This window comes from Triturus cristatus, chromosome 11 (genome assembly GCF_964204655.1).
Source record: "Triturus cristatus chromosome 11, aTriCri1.1, whole genome shotgun sequence".
Lineage (NCBI taxonomy): Eukaryota > Metazoa > Chordata > Amphibia > Caudata > Salamandridae > Triturus > Triturus cristatus.
Window position 1 is genome coordinate 291460642 of NC_140594.1, and position 27379 is coordinate 291488020.

Consider the following 27379-nt stretch of genomic DNA (forward strand, 5'->3'; position numbering starts at 1 on the left):
ACATTTGAAGATTCCTTTTTTTTTTTTTTTTAAAGCAACAGCAGCCACATGAGTCAGACGAGTATCATCTGGGCTAGACAATAAGGCGCCATGCATTTTACTAGTTCCCAAGTTCAGACTGCATACGGTTGGAAGATTAGTGGTGTGAACTCTGAAAAACTAGGCTATTTAGTCTCATGAGTGGTGGTACAAGAAAGTGAACATGCAGCAGGGAGTTTGGTTCCAAAATCCTCCCACTGTAGTCTCAATTGTTACAGATGCCTTGATGAAAGGCTGGGAAATCCACATGGGAAATCTATCAGCCCAGTTCAGACGGTCTCCAAAAAAGAAATGGCATATCAACATACTCAAGTTCAGGGCATATCATATGACTTTTAAATCTTTCCTTCCATCCAACTCTGCAACAATGGTACTACTTCACATTGACAATACAATAACCATGCATTACACCAAAGAGCAAGGGAGAAAAAGATCAAGAGACCTTTTAAAGAAGTGCAGTTGATCTGGCACTGGACCCTGGTGACAGATGTTTCTCTGGTTGTAATTCACATCCTTCGCTTACAGAACAGAAGAGCGGAAGAACTCAGTAGAAGTCTTCTAGAGCAACATGCTGCTAAGCATCATCAATGAATGGGTCAGTTTGCAAATTAACCTGCTACAGGCAAAAACACAAAACGCCATTGTGGTTGGCTGACAGACAAGCAAGGCGCACACTCGTGAAGTTGACTCCAGTCAACTTCGGAACTCTCCTGGTCAGCTCCAACCTTGCCTGTGAAACGCGTCCTGCTCTCCTGGGTTTTCCAGTCCTGGGCGGCTTCTCTGTTCTTGCACCATTTCGTTGTCTCCGCTCCTGTGGTCACAATGACAGTGCTCCTCTCCTGCCGGTCAGCGTCCTCCAGATATTGCATTTTCCTTGTTTCCTGTCTTCGCTGTTGTGACTGCTTCTGGCGGTGGCATCATCATGCAGGGCTCTTCTCTGGTGTGTACCAATTCACGGTTCTCCCCTTCGGGGTCACCACCGCACCACGGGTGTTTACCAAATGCCTATCGGTAGTAGCAGCACACCTCAGACGTCAACATATTCATGTCTTCCCTTACTTAGACGACTGGCTGATAAAAGCCGCGTCCTACGACCAATGTGTGCAACATACAAACCGCACCATCCAACTGCTCCACCAGCTTGGTTTCACGGTGATCTACCAAAAGTCCCACCTCATACCGTCCCACACAAATCAATATCTCGGGGCCACTATAGACACCTCCAAAGGTATAGTCTATCCCAATTCCGCCAGGATCGGAAGCATACAAGCCTTGCGCCAAACGTTCATTGCTCAGCACTCTCTCCCAGCAAGAGTGTTCATGAAGCTAATGGGGATGATGGCATCTTGCATTTTCATAGTGCCCCATGCAAGACTCCACATGCGTCCACTCCAAGAGTGCCTAGCACAACAGTGGAACCAGGCCCAGGGACAGCTGACGGATCTGGTGTTGGTGGACGGCCGCACCCATCACTCTCTGCAGTGGTGGAACACCACAAACCTTTCCAAAGGGCGGCCGTTCCTGGACCCGGTTCCTCTGCTGATTCTAACAGCAGATGCATCGCTCTCCGGCTGGGGAGCGCACCTCCTACACCTCACAATGCAAGGTCTATGGACGCCACAGCAAAAATCGCTCCACATCAACCATCTGGAGCTATTGGCGATCTTTCTAGCCCTAAAATCCTTTCAGAAACAGATTTCAGCCAAAGCAGTCCTCATTCGCACAGACAATATGACTGCAATGTATTATATTCAAAAACAGGGGGGGGGGACACTCTCCCCAGCTCTCCCGCTTAGCACAGAGCATATGGAGATGGGCAATTCCACAAAACATCTTTCTCCTGGCACAGCACGTCCCAGGCATGCAAAACACCATGGCAGATCTGCTCGGCAGACAAACGCAACAAATACACGAATGGGAACTGCATCCACAAGTCCTTCGCCCATTCTTCCGCAAGTGGGGGCATCCTCAGATAGACCTCTTCGCCACCCACGAAAACAAAAAATGCCCAAGCTTCGCCGCCAGATACCCACACCCGTTGTCCAAAGGCAATGCGATATGGATGAACTGGTCAGGCAAATTTGCATACGCCTTTCCACTTCTCCCACTAATTCCATTAGTGGTCAGGAAGCTACAACAGCACTCCCTCACACTCATTCTGGTAGCCCCAACATGGGCCAGGCAGCCGTGGTACACCACACTATTACAGCTATCAGTGGTACCACATCAAAAACTGCACCTGTCCCCATGCCTCCTAACTCAGAACCATGGAGAAATCAGACACCCGGACCCAGCTCAGCTCAACCTTGCGATCTGGCTCCTGAAATCTTAGAATTTGGGTACCTTAACCTTCCCCCTGACGGCATGAATATTATCAAGGAAGCCAGACGTCCTACCACTCGAGCATGCTATGCCGCAAAGTGGAAGAGATTTGTTGTTTACTGCTGTAACAATACAATCAACCCTTTAGATGTATCCATACAACACATTATATGCTATCTACTCCATCTTCAAAGGTGTAACCTGGCATATTCTTCCATACGCCTACACCTAGCAGCGATTGCTGCTTACCTGCAAAACAGACAGCATTTATCACTGTTCAGAGTGCCTGCTATTAAAGCCTTTATGGAAGGCCTTAAAAGCATAATTCCACCCAGGGCACCACATTCTCCTGTATGGAATCTAAATGTAGTTCTTACAAGGCTAATGGGTCCGCCATTCGAACCACTGCATAAATGTAAGCTACAGTTCCTCACCTGGAAAACTGCTTTTCTCGTAGCTATCACTTCCCTTAGGAGGGTTAGTGAAATACAAGCGTTCACTATACAGGAACCCTTCTTACAAATACATCACAGCAAAGTGATACTTCGTACGAATCCAAAATTTCTGCCCAAGGTCATTTCCCCCTTCCATCTCAATCAATCGGTGGAATTACCTGTTTTTTTTCTCGCAACCTCAATCTGTTGCGGAAAGGGCTCTACATACACTTGATGTTAAGAGGGCTTTACTGTACTACATACAAAGAACGCAACCTTTCAGGAAGACTAAACAATTGTTTGTCTCCTCTCCACCGCATAAAGGCAACCCCATCTCTAAATCAGGGATAGCTAGGTGGATTGTAAAGTGCATACAAATTTGCTATCAAAAGGCAAAAAGAACATTATCTGTTCCACCTAAAGCCCACTCTACAAGAAAGTTAGGGGCTTCTAAGGCTTTTCTAGGGAACATACCCTTAGATGACATCTGCAAAGCAGCCACATGGTCAACACCGCACACCTTCACAAAACATTACTGTGTAGACGTGCACTCCAAGCAACAAGCTAGTGTGGGCCAGGCTGTACTAAAGACACGATTTCAAACCGCTGCAACGGATACCGGTGGTCGCCGCTAAGGTTGGGTACTGCTATATAATCTATGCAAAGTGTACAATCTGCAGCTCATATGCCTCGAACGGAATATGCTACTTACCAGTATGCATATGTTCTTGGCATGTAGAGCTGCAGAGTTGTACACGCCCACCCGCCTCCCCGGCTACCTGTATCCGTTCCAGTCTATCTTATTTAGATACAACACACATGGGTTTCTCACTGTTATCACTACGCTCCATCATTTCCCTGCTGGCGAAAAACAATCTGAGGATGGAGCCGAAGCCCATGCGCAGTACGGACCGAAGGAGGAGTCACCGAACTCGTGACTTCCAAAGACTGTCCAAAGAACAAAAACAAACTGCAAACATCCGGGCCCAACACCAGATGGCGATCTATGCAAAGTGTACAACTCTGCAGCTCTACATGCCAAGAACAGATGCATACTGGTAAGTAGCATATTCCTTACCCTCCATCAAGGGAAGGCTGGTACAAGTGTTCACGGACAACATTGCCGCCATGTGGTACTGCAACAAACAGGGCGGAGTGGGATCATGAACCCTTTGTCAAGAGGCCCTGTGTCTCTGGACATGGCTGGAATGCTACGGCATATCTTTGGTGGTTCCGCCAGAGTAGACGACCTCAGCCAAAGATGCTTAGCAGATCACGAATGGCATCTCCATCAGGAGGGGTTGCATGGTCTTTGAACAGTGGGGAGAGACTTGATTATATCTGTTCACCACCACCGAGAAAACGGAACGTCCGCAGTTTTGTGCACTGGAGTTTCCTAGGTGGCACTCGCTCGGAGATGCTCTTCTTCACCTCCTCTACCCCTTTCCGCCCATACCACTCCTACCCAGAGTTCTCAAGAAGATCAAGAATGACCTGGGCCAAAGTCATCCTTGTGGCTCCGGACTGGGCACGGAGAGTTTGGTATCCTGAGCATCTGTGCATGGCCATCGTTCCTCAAATCAGGCTACCCCTTTAGGAGGATTTTCTGTTGCAGCAATAGGGGAGAGTTCCCCACCCGAACCTGTCCACTCTCCGCCTTCTTGTGTGGAGATTGAGCTGCGACAGTTGACAGCTTTCGACTTTCCTCCCAAAGTCTGTAATGTCATCTTGGCAGCCATGCGTCCCTCCACCAAGGCGGAGTACGCCTTCTGTTGGATAAAATTTGTGGCATGGTGTGCATAAAAATCCGTTGATCCTTCTTTCTGAGGTTCTGCTTTTCATTCTTTTTTCCATTCTTTGTCTTGCCCAGCAGGGCTGTGCTCTGGGCACTCTTAAGGGCTATCTATCTGCCATTTCTGCTTTCAACCGGATGCCTGATCAACCCACTTTGTTCAAGCCCCATACTGTGCATAGGTTCCTCGAGGGTCTTACTTGTCTCTTCCCTCCTTCACCATTCATTATGCCTCAGTGGGACCTTAATTTGGTTTGAACTTTTTTGATATGTTTCTTTTGAGCCTCTGCACAATTGTCCCGTCGGGCTTCTCACCTTAAAAATAGCTTTCCTTCTGACAATAACATCTGCCTGCAGAGTAAGTGAACTGCAGGCCTTACCATCTAAGTCCCCTTATCTCTCAGTATATCTTGACAAAGCGGTGCTTCACACAATGGCCTTCTCTCTACAAAAAGTGGTCACCCCCTTTTCCATGTAGGCCAATCTATCACTTTGCCTTCCTTTTATGCTCCTCCACATCCCTTTACGGAAGATGAGCGACTCCACCATTTGGACCCAAAAAGAGCATTACTGTTCTACCTTGACTGCACATAAGAGTTCCGGGTGGACAACCAACTCTTGGTTGGTGCAAAGAAAGGTCGGGCTGTGCAGAAGCGGACCATCTCCGGATTGGTCGTGCTCTGCATCAAAAGCTGCTACATAGTGGCCAAGAAGCAACCTCATGAAGGTTTGTGAGCTCATTCCACTAGAGCTAAGGTGGCCACTAATGCGTTAGCATGCGGAGTTCCAGTCCTGGATATATGCCAGGCAGCAACGTGGGCTTCCCTGCACACATTTACAAAATATCACTGTCTGGACTGTGCGGTCCGCAGGGCACTTTACCTGTTCGGTCCTGCAGGACTTTTTCTTTTGAAATTGGTTTGCAGATCCTCCTCCGGGATGGTATTGCTTGTGTATCTATTCTAAGGTAAGGAATCTGTGGCTAGAGGTCTGTAGCAAAGGAGCAAGTTACTTGCCTTCTGTAACGCCTTTTCTGGTAGAGACTATATCTAGCCACAGATTCCTTACCAACCAACCCAGCCTCCCTGCTCTGTGAACTGATTTCTAGGGACCGGGATTACACCTTTCAGGGTCCTATTTTTGACACACCAATGGTCAATGTTCTTCATGGCTCCACGCTTTAAGGGTGGAAAGTCATGAAAAGTAATTGATGTCAGCACGACTAGGTGGGGCCTATATAGGTACCATAACGTTACTTCCGGCACGGACGACGACGGACGCAGAGCCAATCGAGGTCACCTACTGGCACGCATGGGTACTGGTCAAGAAAAATCTTCCGGATCCAGCCTGATGCCTGGGGAAATTCTAAGGTAAGAAATCTTTAGCTAGATATAGTCTCCACCAGATAAGGCATTACCAAAGGTATGTAACTTGTTCTTCTAAGCGTCAAGGATCCCCATGGATTCTCCCATCCTTTAAGGAAAACAAGCTTTATTGAAATGCAGTCACAGGTATGGTGGTCTGCTGACCCCAGCAGGCCCCCGCCCTGGGAGTGCTAGCCATTCCCAATGGGATCACAAATTGCGCATGAATATTGATGAGGCATGCAATTTGCGACCCCATTGTGAATCGCAACCATTGTCTGACACTTGTACATTGCATTTTGCGACTCGCAAAGCAACACAATTTGTGAGTTGCAAAATGCAATAGTCGAACATCTGTCTCTATAATCCCTAAAAGTAACACCCGTCCCTATGAACAGGAAATGTAAGAAAATTTAAACATTGTACCCTGAATTGACCAAATAACTCAAACCAAAACAGTTCACTCTCAATATACAATCAACCCAAGCATAGGACTCTTGTCTGCTGTGAAGGAAGATAGCTGAGTGTTTAGGGCTTTTATGTTCTTTGAACTTTCAGTGGTTCTAAATTCTTTAAAGCGGTTTCTGTGTGTCATGGCAAATAAAGCTGATTGCATAAACCAGGTCTTGCCATGAAATCAATTCTGGGCGCATAACAAAGAATACAGTACTTGCTGGTTACAATAGACCAGTTACAAGCGTCTCCTCTGTAGGAAATAGTGTCATCTAAACATTTGAAGATTCCTTTTTTTTTTAAGCAACAGCAGCCACATGAGTCAGACGAGTATCATCTGGTCTAGACAATAAGGCACCATGCATTTTACTAGTTCCCAAGTTCAGACTGCATACGGTTGGAAGATTAGTGGTGTGAACTCTGAAAAACTAGGCTATTTAGTCTCATGAGTGGTGGTACAAGAAAGTGAACATGCAGCAGGGAGTTTGGTTCCAAAATCCTCCCACTGTAGTCTCAATTGTTACAGATGCCTTGATGGAAGGCTGGGAAATCCACATGGGAAATCTATCAGCCCAGTTCAGACTGTCTCCAAAAAAGAAATGGCATATCAACATACTCAAGTTCAGGGCAGATCATATGACTTTTAAATCTTTCCTTCCATCCAACTCTGCAACAATGGTACTACTTCACATTGACAATACAATAACCATGCATTACACCAAAGAGCAAGGGATAAAAAGATCAAGAGACCTTTTAAAGAAGTGCAGTTGATCTGGCACTGGACCCTGGTGAGAGATGTTTCTCTGGTTGTAACTCACATCATTCGCTTACAGAACAGAAGAGCGGAAGAACTCATTAGAAGTCTTCTAGAGCAACATGCCGCTAAGCATCATCTATGAATGGGTCAGTTTGCAAATCAACCTGCTACAGGCAAAAACACAAAACGCCATTGTGGTTGGCTGACAGACAAGCAAGGCGCACACTCGTGAAGTTGACTAGTCAACTTCGGAACTCTCCTGGTCAGCTCCAACCTTGCCTGTGAAACGCGTCCTGCTCTCCTGGGTTTTTCAGTCCTGGGCGGCTCCTCTGTTATTGCACCATCCCATTGTCTCCGCTCCTGTGGTCACAATGACAGTGCTCCTCTCCTGCCGGTCAGCGTCCTCCAGATCGTGCATTTCCTTGTTTCCTGTCTTCGCTGTTGACTGCTTCTGGCGGTGGCATCATCCTGCAGGGCTCTTCTCTGGTGTGTACCACTAGAACTGCCACCTTTATTCTCTTAGGGCGATCCGTGGCAGCCGTTTTGAATATGCAGCTGTCCGTGGAGACCCTGCCACAGCCCTGTCTTCTCATTCAGTTTCCCAGATCCAGGGACATTTCCCTTCTCATAGATTGGTCAAGGACATTCACTTACACTTTTTCTCCAATCCCCTTGCTTCATAAAGGCATCAGAATGCTGGAGTGTAAGACCAAGATGATCCTCATATCTCTGGATCGGCTGAGACATTGGTGGTATCCTGATCTGCTTCACAGGTAGTTCACACTTAACATGAGACATCCACTCAAACAAAAACTACTTCCCAGGATGTCCGGCATGGTTTTTCACCCAAGACTTCACTCTCTGAACTTGACTGCCTGGCTCCTGAGTACCTACAGATGACTGCATGAAAATTCTGAAAGAAGCAAAAAGTCTCTTCATTCACTCTTCATATGCTTTAAAGTAGAAGTGAAACAGTTGGACCAAAATCATGCAAGAAATGAAAATGTTACCCTTATTCATTACTAAGCAATATATGCACTTGGCTACTGTCACTGCTTTTAGGACGAGTCTCGATCATCCTTTTTGGGAACTTGACAATGCTCTTTTCAAGCTAGGAGGAACCCATTCTTAAGAGGTCTGTAGGAAAATGTATTATGTTATGGCTATAACATTAGCCATGTGGGTGAGTGATCTTCAAGCTCTGTTAGGAGGAACCATATCTGATTTTCCACAGTAACAAGGTTTCATTAATAATTTATTCTTCGTTCCTGCCCAAAGCTTTTTCAGATTTTCATCTGAATTGAAATAATCTTCCTTCCAACGTTCTCGAAAGATTTATGCTTAGAGAGATAATTCCATTACCTAGATGTGAAAAGCGTTCTAAAATATTACTTGGATAATTCCAAAACCATTAGTTAATCTACAAATCACTGTTTGTTTTTCTATGGTGCTATCTGCACTGGGTTGGCTACTTCTAAACAAACCTCCGGTTGATGGATACCTTCCTGCATAATTATTTGCTACTAAAGCTCATTCGACACGTAGCACAGTAGTGACTGCTGCTATAAGGTGGAATATGCAGGTTCTGGATATTTTTTAAGTGGCAACCTGTAAATCGGTTTTACACTTTCACTAAACTGCTGCTGCTTAGATTGCAGCTACAGAACAGATACTCTGGTAGGTTGGGCATCATTGCGCAACTTTTTTGACCAGTAATGTACATGCATACATGTTCACCATTGTCCTTCAACACTCCTCAGGGGTTGAGCATACATCTAGCTTGCTACCCTGTTCTACTGTTGATGGAGATCAGAAATAATTCTTTGAAAAAGGACACATTACTTACCTTAGTTGTCTGCCACAGATGTTCTCTCTGAATCCATAAACAACCTTCCCACCACCCTGTTTTTCAAGGCCCTTGGTGATAAGGTGCTAAGGTAAGTGATCGTGTTACTATCTCTGTCATACAAACTGTCTCACTAACCCTGCTGTACATGATGGGAAGGCTGGCAGACCCTGGAGTTCCTTAAAGTAGTTATTTAGCTAGGCTAGGCTTTGCATTTATTTTGGGGTTTTAAAAAGGGTCTTGCATAGTGGTGTTTTGAGCCAAACGTACTGTATGGTCAATTTGGCAATTGGATTTACCTCTTTTTTTTATCCATAAAAAGAGAGGACCCTATACAAAATGTTGCTTCCTACATGCGTGTTTCCTTTGTAGAAATGTTGTTTTGAGGATCCTGCAGGTGTGTTGAAATGTTCTGCTATTTATGGATTTAGAGAGAATACCCATGAAAAACAACTAGAATTACAGGTAAGCAACTTTTCTTTCCTCCTCTTGTCTTCATTGACATTTGCTGTGCCAGGCTAAGTATCTGTACTCCTTTTGTTGTTTCCCCCTGTACATTTCTATGTATGGTTTTTCTTTCACGCACGTACATGATGTAGTTTATTGTCCACACTTTTAATTGTCAAAGGCTACCTTTTGTGACCCACCCACCACATTGTATGGTCCATGCATGGTGCATGTCCTCCTTTCGATGTAGATGCAAGAACTATCTTCCTCTGTGTTTTTCCTTTCATTGTATTGCAATTTGGTTTTCCTTACTCTATCCCCAGGGCACGAGCTATTCATCACAGACAAGAGAACGATGAGGCTGTGGGTGGATTTTTCTCCCAGATTGGAGAGCTTTATGTTGTGCATCATCTGTGGGGTAAGATCATTCATGTGCCTACCAAGATGAGTATGCTATGGAGTTGAATCTGGGAGTGATCTGTGGCGTAGCCCTGGAAGATTTGTGACCTGCTATCCAGTACATGGATCTGTGGGGTTGTATTCTAAGCCCTACTTTGTAGAAGCAGCGTCTGTAACAGCGTTATCATCTCTGTTTTTATGCACACTGGCAAAGTCACCATCATGTGCTTGATTCTAAGGATAACCCTAAAAGTTATCACATTGGCGAACACTCAGACTTGCTGTGTAGCCCAGACAGTGACATGTTCTGAACCCCAGCAGACACATCTCACTCATTCCCACACACAAGCTACCAGCAGAAAAAGAAATACTTCATCCATCACTGAAACATGGCCCTGAAGTAGCACAACTAGGCTCGTACACTGTGTGTGGCTTAAAACGCAAACCTTTGACATCTGTGGCCTATTCCTTTGTCTTTTTGTAAGAGCTGTCTTTAAATGGGTGCAACTTGGAAAGACTTGCATGCCTCGTCTGATAGAGCCCTCTAACCACACAATTCTCACCTTTTGAATATTCCCCAAGTGTCAGACTGGTACCAAACATTTTCAAGCGGTACTTCACATGGCTCTGCGCTAACGTTGTTCTGCTCTTGAAGTGATGAGCGAACCGCATATAAGCCACCAAAGTGTGCTGATGTCAGTTCCTTTCTATCTGCACCTCCCTGACAAGGGTCCAGAGCTTCCCCTAGTCTCTTCACAGGACTAATTTCTCAACATTAAAATACCAGTTTGCAAGAGACAGTGTCCTCTCCTAACACCACAATGCTCAAACCTTGTAGGCACTGTCGCAAGCAAATGTCTCTAGCAGTTAGGGTCTGATAACAACTACAAGGCCGTGATCACTGCGCCTTGATGGATCCAAGGGCTATCGTGGACTGTGTGGTGAAGCTGTATGGCGCCAAATACCGAAAAACTCCACATCTTGATCGTTCAAAGGTAAGGTAGTGTTCCTGTGGCAGATCTTCGCCAAGGTCTCAGTTTTCTAGTAAGTCCAAAAAGAAGCACAAGAAGTGTAAGCGTGACTTGGTCCCTTCCAGCCACTTCCAAATTTCTGTGAGGACATAAACGTTCCTCTCTACTCGCTCCTGAACTCTATCTCCTTCGGAGGGCATTCTGATTCGCATTCTGGGCAAACTGGGTTTCTGGCCCTTTTGGTGACCCCCGAAACAAAGCGACGAGTTCCTTGAAGCTATTCTGTGTCTCTTTTGCACGCTGGTGGCTCCATGTGGTGTGTTTTTATGGTCACAAAGAACCACAAGGACCTCCGCCTGGAACTAAACAGACGGCTCCTTCCTTGGCACCAGCTAGAACCTCGGGACCTGTTTCAGACCTCTCACTAGCATTGGTGCCGGTGTCTGTCTTAGTGCCACAACCCTGTAATATCGACACAGATGCTGACGCCAGACCACAAAGTGCAACCCAGAGTGCTCTCTAACTCTGCTTTGGCTTCGATTGAGGCTGCAGTCTGATCTCAGTATGCCTCAGCCTTTTGGCAACCAATTGATTGACACTTTGTCTCACCTGAAGGAAGGGCCCAGCTCAGTCAGTCTTTTTGGCTTGGATTCTGATAATGATTGCTATGAACCATACTCTGAAGACAACTGGTATAATAAGCTACAAGATTACAGTGGATTGAATGCTTCTTCAGAACCTGAACAGGTCTGTCCACCTGGGCCAGCTCCTTCGCGTGAGTGATGTAAAGCATGGCTAGGTTCTTCACCTCCAGTTGCCTACTCTGTAGATGAAAACAAATGTCACAAAAGTCCTCCAAGCCGGTCCGACCACTAATAAGCTACTATGGCCTTTTAATGAGGCCCTCACAGACGCGCTTCTTAGGACATAGATAAAGCTGTATCCCTGACTGCATGTAAATAGGCAGATAGCAAGCTGCCACTGACCTGCTCCGGGTGGTTGGCTTTCCTAACACAGCACCTACTTCTAGAATGCTTAGTGGTGCAAACATCCACAAGCAGGGCGAACCCAAATGCCTTCACTAGCATCCCACTGGATTGATGGTGAAAGTGCCTCGAAACATTTGAAAAACTTAGGTTCTCATCCAGCTGTCAGTGCCAGCTGCCTATTGGGTAATACACTCATACCCTTTGTGATTCAGTTGTTCAGGTTCTACCTTCTGTACCAGTGGACTTGCCGCCACTCTTACACTAGCCATTCAGGGTGGCTGCTATGTTTTAAAATTCACACTTCTATGTGGTTTAGGTACCACAGATTGCCTTCTCTGAGCAATTAGTCTGAAACTCAGGAGACCTGCCTGGATGAGACCTACAGGCCTCTCTGGAGGTGTTCAATCTTTCATAATGGACATGTCCTTTAATGGCTTTATTCGGCAACTTTTGCACACTCTTTGGGCCTGTCTGCTTAGTTTCACCAGCAGTTTCTCTGTCACCTTGGCTATGGTAGAGGCGTTCAATGTCACCAGCAACTCTCCTTTGCCAGCCCTCCAGACGCTACAGCCGTTGCACCCACAGACGTGAACAGCAGGGGAGCGAGTTGGCCAATCCTTAGTAACCCCTGCTGAAGCACATACAAAACCTCTATAGGGGTCTTGCAGGCACACTGCCGTCCTGTTGGAGGCAAGATCTGGCATTTTGTCCCAGGGTGGCAAGACATCACTTTGGACAAATGGATCCTGCAGATTGTCCGGCTGGATTAAGTCCACCTCTTTATTTCCACTCCACCCCTCCTTCCACCACTCTCAGGCCAGCTGAAGGAGGATCACCTGTCCTTTTACAGCAAGACGTGCAGGCCGTTCTAACGAAGGAGCCATAGAGAGGGTTTCAACATCGGAAGTGGGAACTGGTTGTTACCCCTGCTACTTTTTGGTGCTGAAGAAGGAAATAGGCCTTTGCCCCATTTTAGGCCTTTGCACTCTCAATGCCTTCCTCAGAAAGGACATTCAGGATGCTCGCCCTAACCAGGTCTAGTCTGCCCTTGACTGTAGAGACTGGAAGGTAGGTTTTGATTTGCAAGATGTTTATTTGCACATCCTCACCCTGCCTTCCCACAGGCGTTACCTGCAGTCCACTGTGGGCCAAGAGCACTTGCTGTTCGCTGTGCGCCACTTTGATCTCACCACTGCTCCTTCCAGTGTTGATGAAAGTGATGGTAGTGGTTGCAGCACATATTTAGAGGTCGTGGGTACCATTTTTTCCCTACCTCGACTGGCTTTTATAGGTAGGCTCAACCCAGGCAGTCGTCACCCTCCCCCAGACTATGACCCACACACCATGGTGATGACAAGCTGTGGGCAGTGGGTTAGACACTTCCTGGACACTGGGTTGTGTTCTCCCACTGGACTATCGACGGAAGAGGTTTTTTTTTTTTGTCGTGGTCATTAGATTTACAGCTTCCATCTATGGAAGTTACGACCAACGTGTTAACAGATATTTTGCAACCCAGGCATGCTTCCCTTGAGACATTACTGCTATTCAATACAGCCCTGAGTGACACTTAATGAACATCTGGCTAAGCCTTGTTCCTATCCAGCAGTGAAGAGGTAGGTAGTAAAGTGCCACAGGCTGGCGACAGGCGACCCGGACTTCTTGACGGAGCGCCCTACACCAGAACGTCTGGTTGTTCAGGTTTCCAACAGTAGGGTAAACCCCAATTCATTCCCCTCAAGACCTCAAAGCAGAGAGTCAAAGGGTATTGAAGCCTTTGTGAAACAGAGTTTGTCATGGCCAACCTAGCCCTCCAGTAAGACAATGACCGCTGCCTGCTGGGGAGATATTCCTACACTTTAATGGACATTGTTGGTGAGCTGTTGCTTGCGGTCGCTGAGGAATTTCGACTCCGCTTGGCTCAATGATAGTCCGATGTGGCCAAGCAAGCCATCTGTTCTAGACTGGATTACTAGGGCAAAGCAATTGGCATGGTGTCTCGGTGTCATGGATCTCGCATGTTTGGCGAAAAGGCAGATTCAGACCTGGAATGCTTCAAAGACAGCCGGTTCATGGTGTGTTCCTTAGAACACTCTACTCTGGTTACTCCACAGGTTTGGCATACCAGCAACTCCGAGACCCACCACCTCTGCAGCTGTCACCCCAGCCCTGTCAATCTGACAACGGTCAGGCGACCAGAAGCAGGTAACTTTGAAGTCCCTCCCCCCATACACCGCTCTTCCCCCCACAGCATTCCTCTCCAAGCTCCCTTAGTTTGCCCTTAGTGCCACATGACCACCCTGTGATAGGCAGGATCAGACTTTTCCTCCAAGTGTGGCAAAAAGGGTGGTTGTCCAGATCGTTCAACAAATTTTCCTTCCATTTCTTTCCTAACCTCCACATATTCCGCCCATATCTGAGCAGCTATGAAAATAGCACCTCTCCATCTTGCGCCAAGAGTGCCAGGCTCTTTTGGCCAAAAGAGTTGTAGGGATGGTTTCTTCCCTAGAAAGGGGGTCTGGCTGTTCCTCCTGCTATCTCCCTGTGCCAAAGAAATATGTAAGTCTTCGTCCTATTTTAGATCTCATCCCTCTGAACACCTTGTTGCTGAAGGACAAATTCAAGATGCTCATGTTGGCTCAGGTTCTGTCTGCTCTGGATTTAGGCAATTGGATAGTGGCTTTGGACCTGCAGGACGCCTACTTTCATGTACCCATCTTGCAGTCCCACAGATGTTACTTGGGAATGAAGGTAGCCAGGAGCATTTTGCAGTTTTTCCCTTTGGCCGCACCAGTGCCCTTTGGCATTTGCTGTAGCACACCTTCAGAGGTTAGGGTTTTCCAGTTTTCCCCCAGATCTGGCTGTTGATGGTGGGCTTGCCACATTCAGTCGTTGAATGCCTCTAGATGACGACAGAGACCGCCTGACTTCTTTGGGATTCACTATCAATGTGCTAAAGTCACACCTGACTTCATTGTAAAGGCTCCCTTTCATCAGGGCCATTCTGGATATGGTGCTGTTTTGGGCCTTCCCTCTGTCACGGGTCCAGAAATGGTCTCTGATCCCTATGTTTCAGCCTCTGTTTCAGTGGTCCTGCAAAAGACTTCCAGTGTTGGCTGCGTGACTACAATTGGACCAGCAGCAGACCCCTCAACTTGCTCCACCTAGAGCTGACGGTGGTGACGAATGCATCATTGCTGGTTTTGGGAGATTATCTGGAAGAGGTGGAGATCCGAGGACTCTAGTCTCTGGCACAGACATGTCTCCACATCAATATGATCGTATTGTGGGCCATTTGCCCCGCATTAAAAGCCTTTGTACCATCCTTCAAAGGGATGTTGTTCAGGTTCTTGTGGACAACATCACCATGTGATACTGCAATAATCAGGGCGATGTCTTGGATCCTGTGCAAGAGGCACTTTCCCTCTGGAGCTTCAGGGCAGTTCTGGTCGTGAAGCACCTGGCGGGAACTTTGAACGCCAGGGTGGACAAATTAAGCCAGCTATGCCTTGTGGATCATGAGTGATGGTGGTATAAAGCATCTTCCAGCAACTGGGAGTACCCAGGTCATATCATTTTGCCACTGTTGAACACGCAGTTTCTAAACTTTTTGTTTCTGGAATTTCCAAGAAGGCTCCCTCTTGGAGACGCATTCCAGATAGAGTGGCGCAAGGGACTACTATATCCCTTTCCACCTTGCTCTCCTGACCCAATTTCTGAAGAAGATCAGGAACGATGTAGCCCAAGTCCACCTAGTGGTTTGAATTGGGCAAGGAGAGTGAGGTACCCTGAAATTCTGTGCATGAGCATTTGTCTTCCGATTCGACTACTGCTTCGGGAGGATCTCCTGTTGCAGCAGCATGGCAGAGTTCTGCACCCGAAAATGTGAAATCTGTACCTTGATGCATGGAGACCAACTATGTTCTGCTATAATGCAAAGCTGCCCATGCCACACACTCTTCCTTTTTTGCATCCCATGGACCAAAATGCACTGGTCCTACATACACATTAATGTTCTGTTAACCTGGGTATAATAATGGGTTGACCCGAACTCCTGAGCCCTGTTCCCACTATACAGCAACATCTATGACCACTATGCCCCTCATTATGTCCCCTGTCATTCAATTACCAACCCCACCTCCTGGGACACTTTAATACTCACAGTATGACTGACATCCGCTAATACCACTTTGTCCAACATTCAAGGTGAGAGTTGGCACAACATGCCTATCTGATATAAGTAGACCTATATTAACCTATTGACAAGATATGCTGTACTGAGATGACACAACCAGCTACGACAAACTGTAGCTTTCACAACTCTTCCTTGATGTCAACAACACAAACCGGACTCTCACTGACACCACAGCATTTTATTGCACTAAATTACCTGTCTACCCCATGCGTCTGATAAGACACAATGACACTGGCGCCATTAGATGATCGCTTGGATCTTAACTACTTATTCATGTCTCAGCCAGCGTCTACTTGGAGGGATGTACGTAGGGCAGGACAATAGTAGCTTAGAACCCATCCCCACCGCTTAGTATCTATACAATTGCAGAAACTTAAAAAAATAAAAAAACTTGATTGCTTATATATTGCCCCGTTTGTCTCCGGTTTGTCTGACGGGGTAAAAAAACTATTTTTAATTATTCGATTAGTCACACCAGAGATGCTGATCACATCCTTAAGAGTGCCCCTACATCTCATTTGAGATTCCATTTGGGCAGAAATATGTTGTAGGTCAAATTGATGACCACATAATTTAGTTTTTTCCCAGGCTGGTGGGCAGAAAATCTGGATTTTATTAAAGACAGAGGCTAAGATTAAGCAAATCTCCTTTATTGCCATCTCACAGCAGCAACAATTAAAGAATATGGAACTTCAATGAATATTCTAAGAGACTATAAAGTCCCCCCCCCACACGCATCCATGTTCCTTCTTGTGGTGCTGCGAACAAAATAACTTCAACGAAAAAGGTTTAAACTTCAGTCGATAACAGCTTCCCGGTAGTAATTCCAAGCAGATGAAACTCTTTAGTACTGCCAGGGTGGGTTGTTATGTGGAGGGATAATCTTAGCCTCCGTGTCTTTAATAAAATCCAGATTTTCTGCCCACCAGGCTGTGAAACATCTACATTTTATGGCATGACACGGAGGCTAACATTATGCAAGTTCAAAGTGTATTTAGTACATTATCAATTGCATTTGTGATTGGTCTAAAATAACAGTTCTTAAACATATTTTCATTCGATCAGTCTGCTGCCCTAAGGATCTCTTGTAGACCCCCTCTCAGGATAAAGTCTTTGGAAGCCGAAGCACCCCTAAGGAAGTGTGCCCGGAAAAAAGATATCCACACCACTTTCGTACATAACTTCTTTCATCCATCTCACCAGTGTGGGGGAAGAAACTGCCTTATGAGGCCATTTATGGGAAATTATTCATTGTTTCTCATTTCTTCTCGGGCTTTCCGTTCTCCTTTCGTACTCTTTTAAGCATTTTACAATGCAAAGTCTTTCGTTCTGAAGAAAGAAAGGATAGAAGATAGAGGATGGCCTAGTCTGGGTTCTCTTATTGAGGTAACTGCATACTCCCTCTGGTTGATATGCCCTGCTGGTGACGTCGAAGGCTTTTACGTCTGAAGTTCGTCTGAAGGGCACTAGGCACAGTAGTACTGTAAGTTTGTAAGAGATACGTTTGAGAGACAGGCTTGAGTTCTTGTCCCAGGTAGTTCGAACCCATAAAACGTCTTTAACATCCCATAAGGCAGTGCATTTTGCAGTTGGTCGGTTTAGTACCCGCATACTTCTTATTATTTTCTTAGTCAATAAATGTTGTCCTACAGAGACGCCGTTCACTAAGGAATGCTCTGTATCTATAGATCTGTAAACGTTAACTTTTCTGTCATTTAGGCCTGATGTGAAAAGCTCTGACAGGTAGTTTACAATGTGCACTAGATCAGTTGAAATGGGATCGTAATCCCGTTGAAAACAGCAACAAACCCATTTGTTCCAAGCCAGTTAAAATGCTTTCCTTGTTCCAGAAGCCCACGATTCAAATATGAGTCGGAAAGTGTCTGGCGAAAGGCCTGGGATTTGCCACTGTCTCCTGAAATCTTCCAGGCCGTCGGAAACAGTAGCCCCTGTTCTACAAGGGGGTGAAACTCTCTTTCTGGGCCTAAGAGTATTTCTCTGAATGATATTAGGATTGGGAAGTCTATGGTCATTTTCAGAATGATTGGGATCCAGGTTTACGATCTCCAAAGGGGAGTTATTACTACCAGGCTCTCTCTGTACCGTTGTGCATGTAGAAGTAGTCGAGGTAGCATGGCAAATGGAGGGAAAGCACAGGGTGCTAAATCCTTCCAGTCTTGGAGGAAAGCATCTATCCCTTGAGCCTGAGGGTCCGGCTTTCAGCTGAAGAAATTCTTCAACAGAGTGTTCAGTATGTCTGCAAAAAGGTCTGGTTTGGATAGTTAGGAATATCCCTCTGTCTAGTCCCCAGTTGCTGGAGTCCCTGAAATTCCGCGGTCGCGCCCGGGCCCCTCTGAGCCCAGAGAAGGCAGGGCTGGGCAACCCCTCTAACACCTGGACTTCTTTACGCTTTCCCCCAGGTGAACACTATTTGGTACTTTTTAAACCTTGTTCAGGTAACACTGTAGCAGAGGGCCTGTTATTGCAGCTAAAGAGCCTCGAGGCAACTGGACATTGGTGTAATCCCTGTTGGCCACCGGACAGTCGTCTCACCCACTTAACTTAAACTGTCATTTTTAGGGCAAAAATGGGAAAGAGAAAAACCTGCGAGGGAGGAATGGGCAGTGGTCTTAAAAAAAAAATAAAAGAAAAGGGGAAAAGGAAAGGCCCAGGCACGACCAATGATTCTGGGAGTGGTGTATTGGACAGAATAGATAATCTATTATCTGAAGGTAAGGGGCTCCTGGATACCACACTCTCTGATATACGGCGCCCAGGAGTAGTATACCGCAGGCCCCGAGTAGTTATTTACGCAAAGGAGGCATACCAGACATGTTTAAAAATCCAGTTAGTAGAATCCCTCCCCCTGAACCCCTAAGAGTACCCCAGGCAAGCCATGTAGTAGTAGGAGCACCCACACCAACCTCTCAAAAAGTCCTGGCCGTCTTTCCCTGCAGTAATAGATTCTCTACCCTGTCAGACCATCAACACCCCTTCCAGCATTAGGACCCAGGCAAATAGTATGGGTATAGAGGGCAGAGTGAGTAGTATGCAATGTAACAACCAGTGCCTAGGCGAAGCAGGTGAAGCCAGCGAGAGTGGCAACACTACAAGCGCTAGTGCCAGGCAATCCAGTAGGCCCACAGAAAATTATTTCCAAAGACCAGTGTCCGCCCAGCTAATCGCTCTGGTGAACGAAATTAGTGTCCTTAAAGTGTCTGTTGGCAACCTCACTTACTCGCTAAGCAAGGTGTATTCAGCTGTCATGCAGGTGAAATCTTCACTGGGAATAGCCCCTCTTCAGAACGGGACAAGGGTCCCAGTAACCGGCCCACGCCCTATAGCAAAGCTCAAATATCGCACAGCAGAAGTAGGTTAACTAGGGATTCAACAATGAGTAGTGCTGGTAAGTGCTACCCGCAGACTGCCAGGGAGTGTAAAATCATGCCCACCCCACGGCATTCAATGCATTTTGCTGTGGTATCTGCACCCCTTGTAATCCCTGACCTTACTCGAGGTAGTGGGCAGCGAGCGTTAGGTAGTGCAGGTAGCACTCCAGGTATGAGCAACGTTGTGTACATGATTAACATACCTAAGCACCCTAAGGATTCGCCTAGGGAAGATGAGGGTTCTCTTCTAAACAAGTGCACCCAATGGATTCGCCACGTTAGGGGCGGTCTGTCCCTAAAAGGGAGGATATTATAAAGGCCAAGAGACCTACAACTCCCAATGCCCCCTTAGACTACATTGCCCTGACGCTCCCTCACCACCTTTTGGTAGAAAACCTTGTAAACTTTGACATCCGTACCAAACACCTCACTTGTTCCAACATTAGATTCAAATTTAACCCCCCAGAGTCGGATACATATCCCAGTTTGTCACCCCTAAGGAAGGTAGATTGAAGTTTGATTGAAGGTTACCCCCACTCGCTGGCGCCCCTGGGGAGCACACAATACAATCCCACGCAAGTGAATGTGAAGATTATGCGGAATCTACTCTGCCACCCACAGTGAAGAGAAACATAACCACAACACCTCCCCGATGACGGGAAGACCGGACATAAGAGAAAAGCTAGCCACTAGGTGCAATGGGCAGATCGAACCTTGTCCTACCTCATCTAGGCTAGCTGTAATATCATGGAACATAGTTTGGCTGAGGTCAAAGGTCTCATCTCCTGACTGGCATACCTTTATTGAGCAGCACAATATATGCCTCTTTCAGGAAACATGGCTGGTGGACTCTCTCCATTATCCAGGTTATTTAAATTACCATATCCCAGCTATCTGTGGGGGAAAAGGTCGTCCATCGGGGGTATTAACAATCTGGGTCCATCAAGCCATCAGTTATAACATCCAGGAACTCCCGACTCAGAGCAATGATATTCTTGCCATTCGGTTGAGGATGGGACCACACAGCAATATTGACATCTATAATGTCTACGTGAGGGGGCTCAGCGGAGGGAAGAGGTTGGAAGTTCTAACGGCCCTTGACGATCTTTTAGACCAGTATTCCTGGCATTCCCTAGTGATAGTAGCGGGTGGTTTTAACTTGACCTTCGAGCACCTTGGTAACAAGGAGCATGACCTTGCGAGAGAGGAAGATGCCCAGTGGGGTATCCCAAGACTGGAATAGCACCTATCAAAAAATGGTCAAATGTGGCAATTCAAATGAAATCCATTTGTCTAGAAAAAGGCCTACGGGCATCAAATGGGAGAATTGCTTCAGATAGACATGGGGCGAACACATTTAATAACGGCCATAGTGCAAGCCGTATTGATTATTTGTTAATCAACTTAAGGTTATGGTATGCCCTGCAGGACATTGTCGTGAGGGACCGTTTGGAGAGCGACCATAACCCGCTATGCTCGATCTTAGAATTACAAGCACAGTGGGAATCCATACAATCAGATAATGCACTTTTGACTCGTGATTTGTTTTCCTGACTGGGGTGACTGAAAAGGGTAAAGATACTAGCGAAGCCCGAACTGTTAGCCACTATTAGTAAGGACACTGAGCTTATGATAGCTGAACTAGAGGTTTGTATTACTAACTCCGATTTCCCTGAGGTTTAACCGCCTCTCATAATAACTTTTTCGCCCAACTACGCTCTTACTTTGTCAAGCAAAACAGGACTAAGAGTACCCCACAAAAGAAATCATGTCAATGGTTCAATGAGGAATGTAGATCGGTACGCAGAGCCCTAGGGATGCGATCAAAGCAGGGGATCCAAGCAGTGTACGGACTGTTGGGACAAATTACAGGAGGATCCAGGAAAAGGCAAAGAAACCATTGGATGAAAATAGATGGCAGGACCTTAGATCCGCATGCGCCAGTAACAGCTCCCAACAATTTTGGAACATTGTAAAATGGGACAGGGGCGGACATCCATTGCAGCCACAAAATCGTGTAGCTCAGGACCAATGGGTTTATCCTTTCAAACCCCAATATGCACATAGCATAGACAAGGGTGATGCTCTTGTGCTTCCCCATTCATTTTACTCTGACACGATATTTGTTCTGGCCGATGTCCATGCCGCCCTAAGTGCAGTAACGGGGGGAAGAGCGCCGGGTCTAGATGGCAACACGGCTGATATCTTCCTCCACGACAAGCCCAAGTGGAGTAGGTATATCATGCTATTGACAAATGCAATCGCCCTTGGTGTCCCAGTCCGATTCCTGGAAAGGGGCTGAGATTATCCCTGTGTACAAAAAAGCGGACAAATGCCTTCCAGATAACTACAGGCCCATTAGCCTAATTGACTATGCAAAAGGTGATGGACGGCTGGTATTGAATAAGGTCAAAGACTGGATAGAAGCGCAGGATATCCTATCTCCACTACAGACGGGCTTTCGGGACCATATCAACACCAGTCATTGATCAGGTGTTTCGTTTTAGGCTAATACACTGGCAGAATGTGGTCTTAGGCAAGGGCAGCCTGTATGCTGACTTTGTCGACCTCATGTCAGCTTTTGACTTGGTCTCTCGTAGCAAACTCTGGGCAGTGTTGCAGGAGTTGGGGATGCCTTTGGAGCTACTGTCCCTCATTGCCCGTCTCCATGAGGGTAACTTTGCCCAAATACGGTGGGGCTCTCAGGGGGACGTTACCAATCCCTTTCCCATAGAGAAGGGAGTGCGCCAAGGTTGTGTTATGGTCCCTACATTGTTCTTCCTTTTTATTAATGCAATTGGCAAGTTTTTAACATCTGTCCCTACTGATGCCCCAGACCTAGCGGGTACAAAAACTCCCATTTTCATGTTCGCTGATGACCTGCTAATTATCTCAAAAAACCCTAGTGGTCTTCAGGGTGCTTTGCTCCTCTGCGAGGAGTTTTGTCTTCTACGTGGTTTGAAAATCAATGTAGCCAAAACAAAGTTTATGACCTTAAATCAGCACAGAACATTTAGAGGAGGCATACTTTTGAATAATCGACCTCTGGAACACGTTAGTACCTTTACCTATCTGGGGGTCATCTTGCAAAATGACATAAGGTGGAATCGCCAGCTTGATACGGCCACACTAAAACATTGGCAATTATCAGGTACCTTACATAGTTTAACACCTCCTTCACCACTAGAGTACTTGAATTTGAGAACAGTACTAAGGAAATCTTTAAGATTGTGAAAGAACTTTCCAACCCTAGTCGTGTGGCACCCTTTATTAAAGCCACTCAGGAACTCTGTGATAATTTGAACTCTTTTTTTCGTTGAAAAAATAAAGAAAATTCAGACCTCCATTATCTGTAACAGTTATGTTGCAGAAGATAAATGGGCTCCCTCCAATCTCCTTTCACTGGATGTTCTCCCTATGTTAAATAGAGACAAATATTTAGAATTGGTTGCTAAGGTTAAATCTGGTTCTCCTATGGAGGAATGTCCTATAAATGTTAAGGAAGCAATCCTTCTGGCTTTCCCAGACCCCTTTTTGAGTTACTCAATCTCTCTCTATCACAGGGTATTGTTCCATTTGCCTTTAAATAAGCGGTAGTCATCCCCCTTCAAAAAAAGCAAGGCTTAGATGTCGACAAATTGGAAACTTATCGTCCGATCTCCTTAATTCAGTTTCCGGCAAAATTGCTGGAAACTCGTGTGGCATCCTGTCTTAGTTCTTTTATGGAAGATTCTAAGTTTTTGAATATCTATCAGGCAGGCTTTCGTCCTTCTCACTCCACAGAATCGGTGATTGTATCTGTCCTGGATGATCTTAAAGGACAGGCTGACATGGACTATAATCAAGCTTTAATCCTCCTCGACCTTTCCGCGGCATTTGACACCGTGAACCATACAATTTTGTTGGATCGCATTGCCGCGGCGGGTCTTGGAGGGTTGGCGCTTGATTAGTTTGGGTCCTTTTTAAAAAATCGTAAACAGTCGGTCTGGCTGTCGCCTTTTAAATCCAACAGTGTTGCAATGAGTTGTGGGGTTCCGCAGGGCTCCTCTCTGTCGCCGATTCTTTTTAACATCTATCTACGTCCTCTCATATTGAGTCTTCGGCAGAGGGGCGTAAAAATCTTTAATTATGCTGATGATATGCAGCTGATCTTTACCTTGGAGAACTCCAGCGAATGCAAAGATTTCATCAGAGATTCGATGGTCTTCATAAAGACCTGGATGTATAGGAATCAATTGAAACTAAATTCCGAAAAAACAGAAATAATTACTCCATGTAATAAAATCCTCCACTGGCCTCCCTCTTATTGGCCACCTAAATTAGGTGTGGCTCCAATTCCGAAGCCATCGGTCAAGAGCCTGGGTTTTTATATAGACTCCGATTTTCCATGAGTACGCAAATCAATGCAGTTACCTCTGCCTGTTTTATTCAGCTTCGTAAATTACGTAAGATTAGGCGCTTCTTTAGTAGAGAGGCCTGTATTCAAATTGTGATTGCTCTTGTCCTTTCCAAGCTGGATTATGAAAATGCCCTTTCATCTTGGAATTCCTTCATACCTTAGACATCGGCTTCAGATGATTCAAAACCGGGCAGCTAGACTTATCTGTCTTCAGGATAGGAGATGTCATGTTACCCCGCTCCTTAAGGATCTTCATTGGCTCCCAGTTGAGCAGCGTGTGCTGTTCAAAACGGGTTGTATACACTTTAAAGCCGTCCTAGAAATCGGCCCCAGGTTTATTACTTCTTGCATTAAAAAACACTGCCCTGAACGCAACTTGCGTTCTAAGCATCTCAATTTTCTGGAGGTGCCTAGACTTAAACGAAAAAGAATGGGCGGGACTCAGCTCTCCTATCTGGGACCGCAGTTCTGGAATTCTTTGCCCAATTACATAAGACAGGAGTTAGACTACCTGCGGTTTAGGAAGGTGCTAAAAACTTGGCTTTTTTCTTTAGCTTTCAATTAGGTCCTCCCTCTTTTGTTCTCCTCTTTTCTGCTTAGACTCTGTAGCGCCAAGAGACCTGTTGGTGTCTGTGCGCTTCTATAAGTTTTCAAATAACATAAAATAACATATTGGCATAGAATTTGGTGCACGCCAGAACTGGTAACCTATGCTGCAGGCCTCAGGGATTTAATCAAGGCAGATCGCTTCCTTAAAATCAGTTGGTTACGCAAGGTAAGAGCCTCCCTAGTTAGTATTGGCTTGCCTATTTTGTGGGATGACCCATTGAGCACCCTATTTTCTTCCAAGGAGACTATAAAGGAAAGCTATTGGGAATTGGTGTTTCAAAACGCACTCAGAAATAGTGACACGTCAACAATGACGGGAGGGTGCTTAGATGTCAAACCCTGGCCAAGTTTGGAACATTACTGGCATCTAATATCTAAACCGCACGATCGGAAGTTGTACTTCCAATTCAGAGTGGGCTCACTCCCAATAAGATCATACACAGTAAAATGGGTCACATCAGGCAACCGCATGTGCCCTTCTTGTCAGGCCCAATTAGAGTTGTACGCCCATTTACTGTTTGTCTGTCCCGCTTACGCTGGCCCCCGCCGAGTGTGGCTTACGCCAATCTGCAGGTTATTAGGTACTAGAAGGAGTAGTGACGCATTAAGAATATTGCGCACTGACACTTCACCCTGTATTGCAATCTCAGTAGCCACATTTTTGAGTTGGATGTCGGTTATTAGATCACGTATCCTCTCTGCAACTTGAAGAATCCCCAATGTTTTATCTGTGCTTGTGTCAATGAATTGGAAAACATGTAGTCGGCTACCTTATTTATTACCTAGCTCTCTAATGAACAGAACATTTTTTAAGTATAAAACTCCCGTAGGTCTCTCTCGGTATTATTGTTTCATCACCTGCTATGAAATGCAATTGTTATTACTGTCTTACCCATTTTAGTCTCTTTTTTTTAAAAACTCTTTTTATTAAGAAATAAGGCATGTAACCATTACAAGGCAGTAGCAGGCAGAGAGCCAGCGGAAATCGTTCAAACAATACATCCTCAATAATGACACTCAAGAACATAGGGCTGATAACATTCACTGAATACAGTCAGTCCCCAGCAACAATATCGTTGCTAATCCTCGGTGGTACACCAATGTCCCCCCTGTAAGCATTCCACAGCCCCCAGACCTGCATCCACTTTTTCGGGCACCCTCTCGATTCATTGATGGCTTTTTCCGTTACCATGCACCAGTCCATATCCTTGGCCCAATCAACAGACTTCGGTGGGCCCTGGGCCCGCCACAATCGTGCAATATTCCATTTAGCAACCATAAAATATAGAGCAACCCAAATTCTCTCCTTGGCGTTCAAATCTGTAGGGCCCCAAATATTTAACTATGCCAGTTTAATGTTGCAATGAATCGGACGCCCCAATGCCTCCTCCATCTTGTGGACCACCCTCTCCCAGTATTTCTGAATCACTGCACACTCCCAAAGAACGTGGTTAAAGGTACCCTCTTGCCACATTGACGCACACAGCCACCGTCTTGGGTGCAGCCCATATGGACCAGCAAGGGCCCGGACAAATATGTCCTGTGGAGAAGTTTTAGTTGGACCAGACGGAGACTGGAGGAAATGGCTACCTCACGGGGGGAGGCCACCGCTGCCCTCCACTCTTCATCATCCAAGCTGACCACATCATGGTCCCATTTACTGTGCAAACGGGTTAGGGGATCTGTCATGTTGTTGATAAGCTTTTTATAAATAAGAGATATAGCTTTTTCAGGGAGATCACCATCTAGGATCCTGTCTTCAAGAGAGGAGTACTCTGGGAGGGCAGTACCCCTGGGGAGAACAGTGAGCAAGGCATGTCTAATTTGAAGATATCGGAAATGCTCAGATTTGGCTATCTCGTAATCGTGCTGAAGTCGGGAAAAGGGAATTACGTCACCTGTTTTCCAAAAATCCCCCACCCTAGAGATACTGATGAGGTCACATTTATCGAAACCCTTGGAGCGGGACAGCCGACCCAACATGTCACAGTGCCAGAGTTGCGTGGCTTGTGTGAGCTTACCCTCCCAGCCCAGGCTCCGGTTCGCCTCTTTCCACACTTGTATGGCATGACCGGTCGAGCCGGACAGGGCAGGCTTCAATGACCGAATATATAACGCGCCCTCGAAACCACCCCCAGGAAGGAGCCACCTATCTATCCAAAAGGCCGGGTCATCTTGCGATCTATATCTACATTCATTGATTGATAGCTGCGAGGCCCAATAATACCTCCTAATGTCCGGGAGCCCAATGCCCCCGTCAAACCATACTAGTGTTAGTTTGCGTGTAGCGATGCGGGGATTTTAGTCTTTTTATCCACATAAATGTGTTTTTAACACTTGCTCACGACCGCTTATATATAATCCTAAAATGTTCTTACATTTCTTGTATTTATTGTGGTTTATGTATGGAAACATCTCCATTTTAATGTAAATGTGCTTTTATGACATAGCTGTCGAATAAAGCTTTTTGGATTGGATATTTCTAAAACGGTCCCAGGATGCTGGTTTCTGGTCGAGGGAGGACCTGGCTTGGCAGTTCCGGCTGGACTGTTCCCATGGGGATCAGGGCCAAGACTGATTTGCATATGGCTGGGTCCAAACTGGACTGGCATGGTTAGCAAAAAAACAATGGATTAAAACCCAGATCTGCAGGGTCGGATTGGGACCAAAAATCTGCCCGGGCAGCCCAAATAAAAAGTGGCCCACATTCATGGAGTGCAATCTTTCGCAAAACATTTCTTGATTAGTATCAGTGGGCTAATTTTGTGAGCCTTTTAAATCTTGAAGGGTGAGTAGCATTGGTGAAGACTGGAAACACTGTAGTTGTAAAAACTGAAAACATACTTGCAGTGTCAACTCCTTGCACAAGGTTTTGAGCATTTCCTCTCTCAATTAACTGTGTCCGCGACCCTGATTATCACACAAATCATAAATATTTCATTGTCAGTGGTGGCTAACCCTTGTTTCCGCCCCAGCT

The 27379-nt window shown here is 46.0% G+C and overlaps 1 protein-coding gene across 3 annotated transcripts in view; it reads left to right on the plus strand.

Annotated features, from left to right (window-relative positions):
• The window catches only part of NIPSNAP1 (nipsnap homolog 1), a 189640-nt gene that overhangs the window by 154889 nt on the left and 7372 nt on the right, over positions 1-27379 (plus strand). For all 3 annotated transcript variants that reach the window (XM_085636255.1, XM_085636256.1, XM_085636257.1), the window contains exon 8: positions 9778-9872. In XM_085636255.1, coding sequence (XP_085492381.1) covers positions 9778-9872 — 95 coding nt within the window. The remainder of the gene's footprint in view (positions 1-9777; positions 9873-27379) is intronic.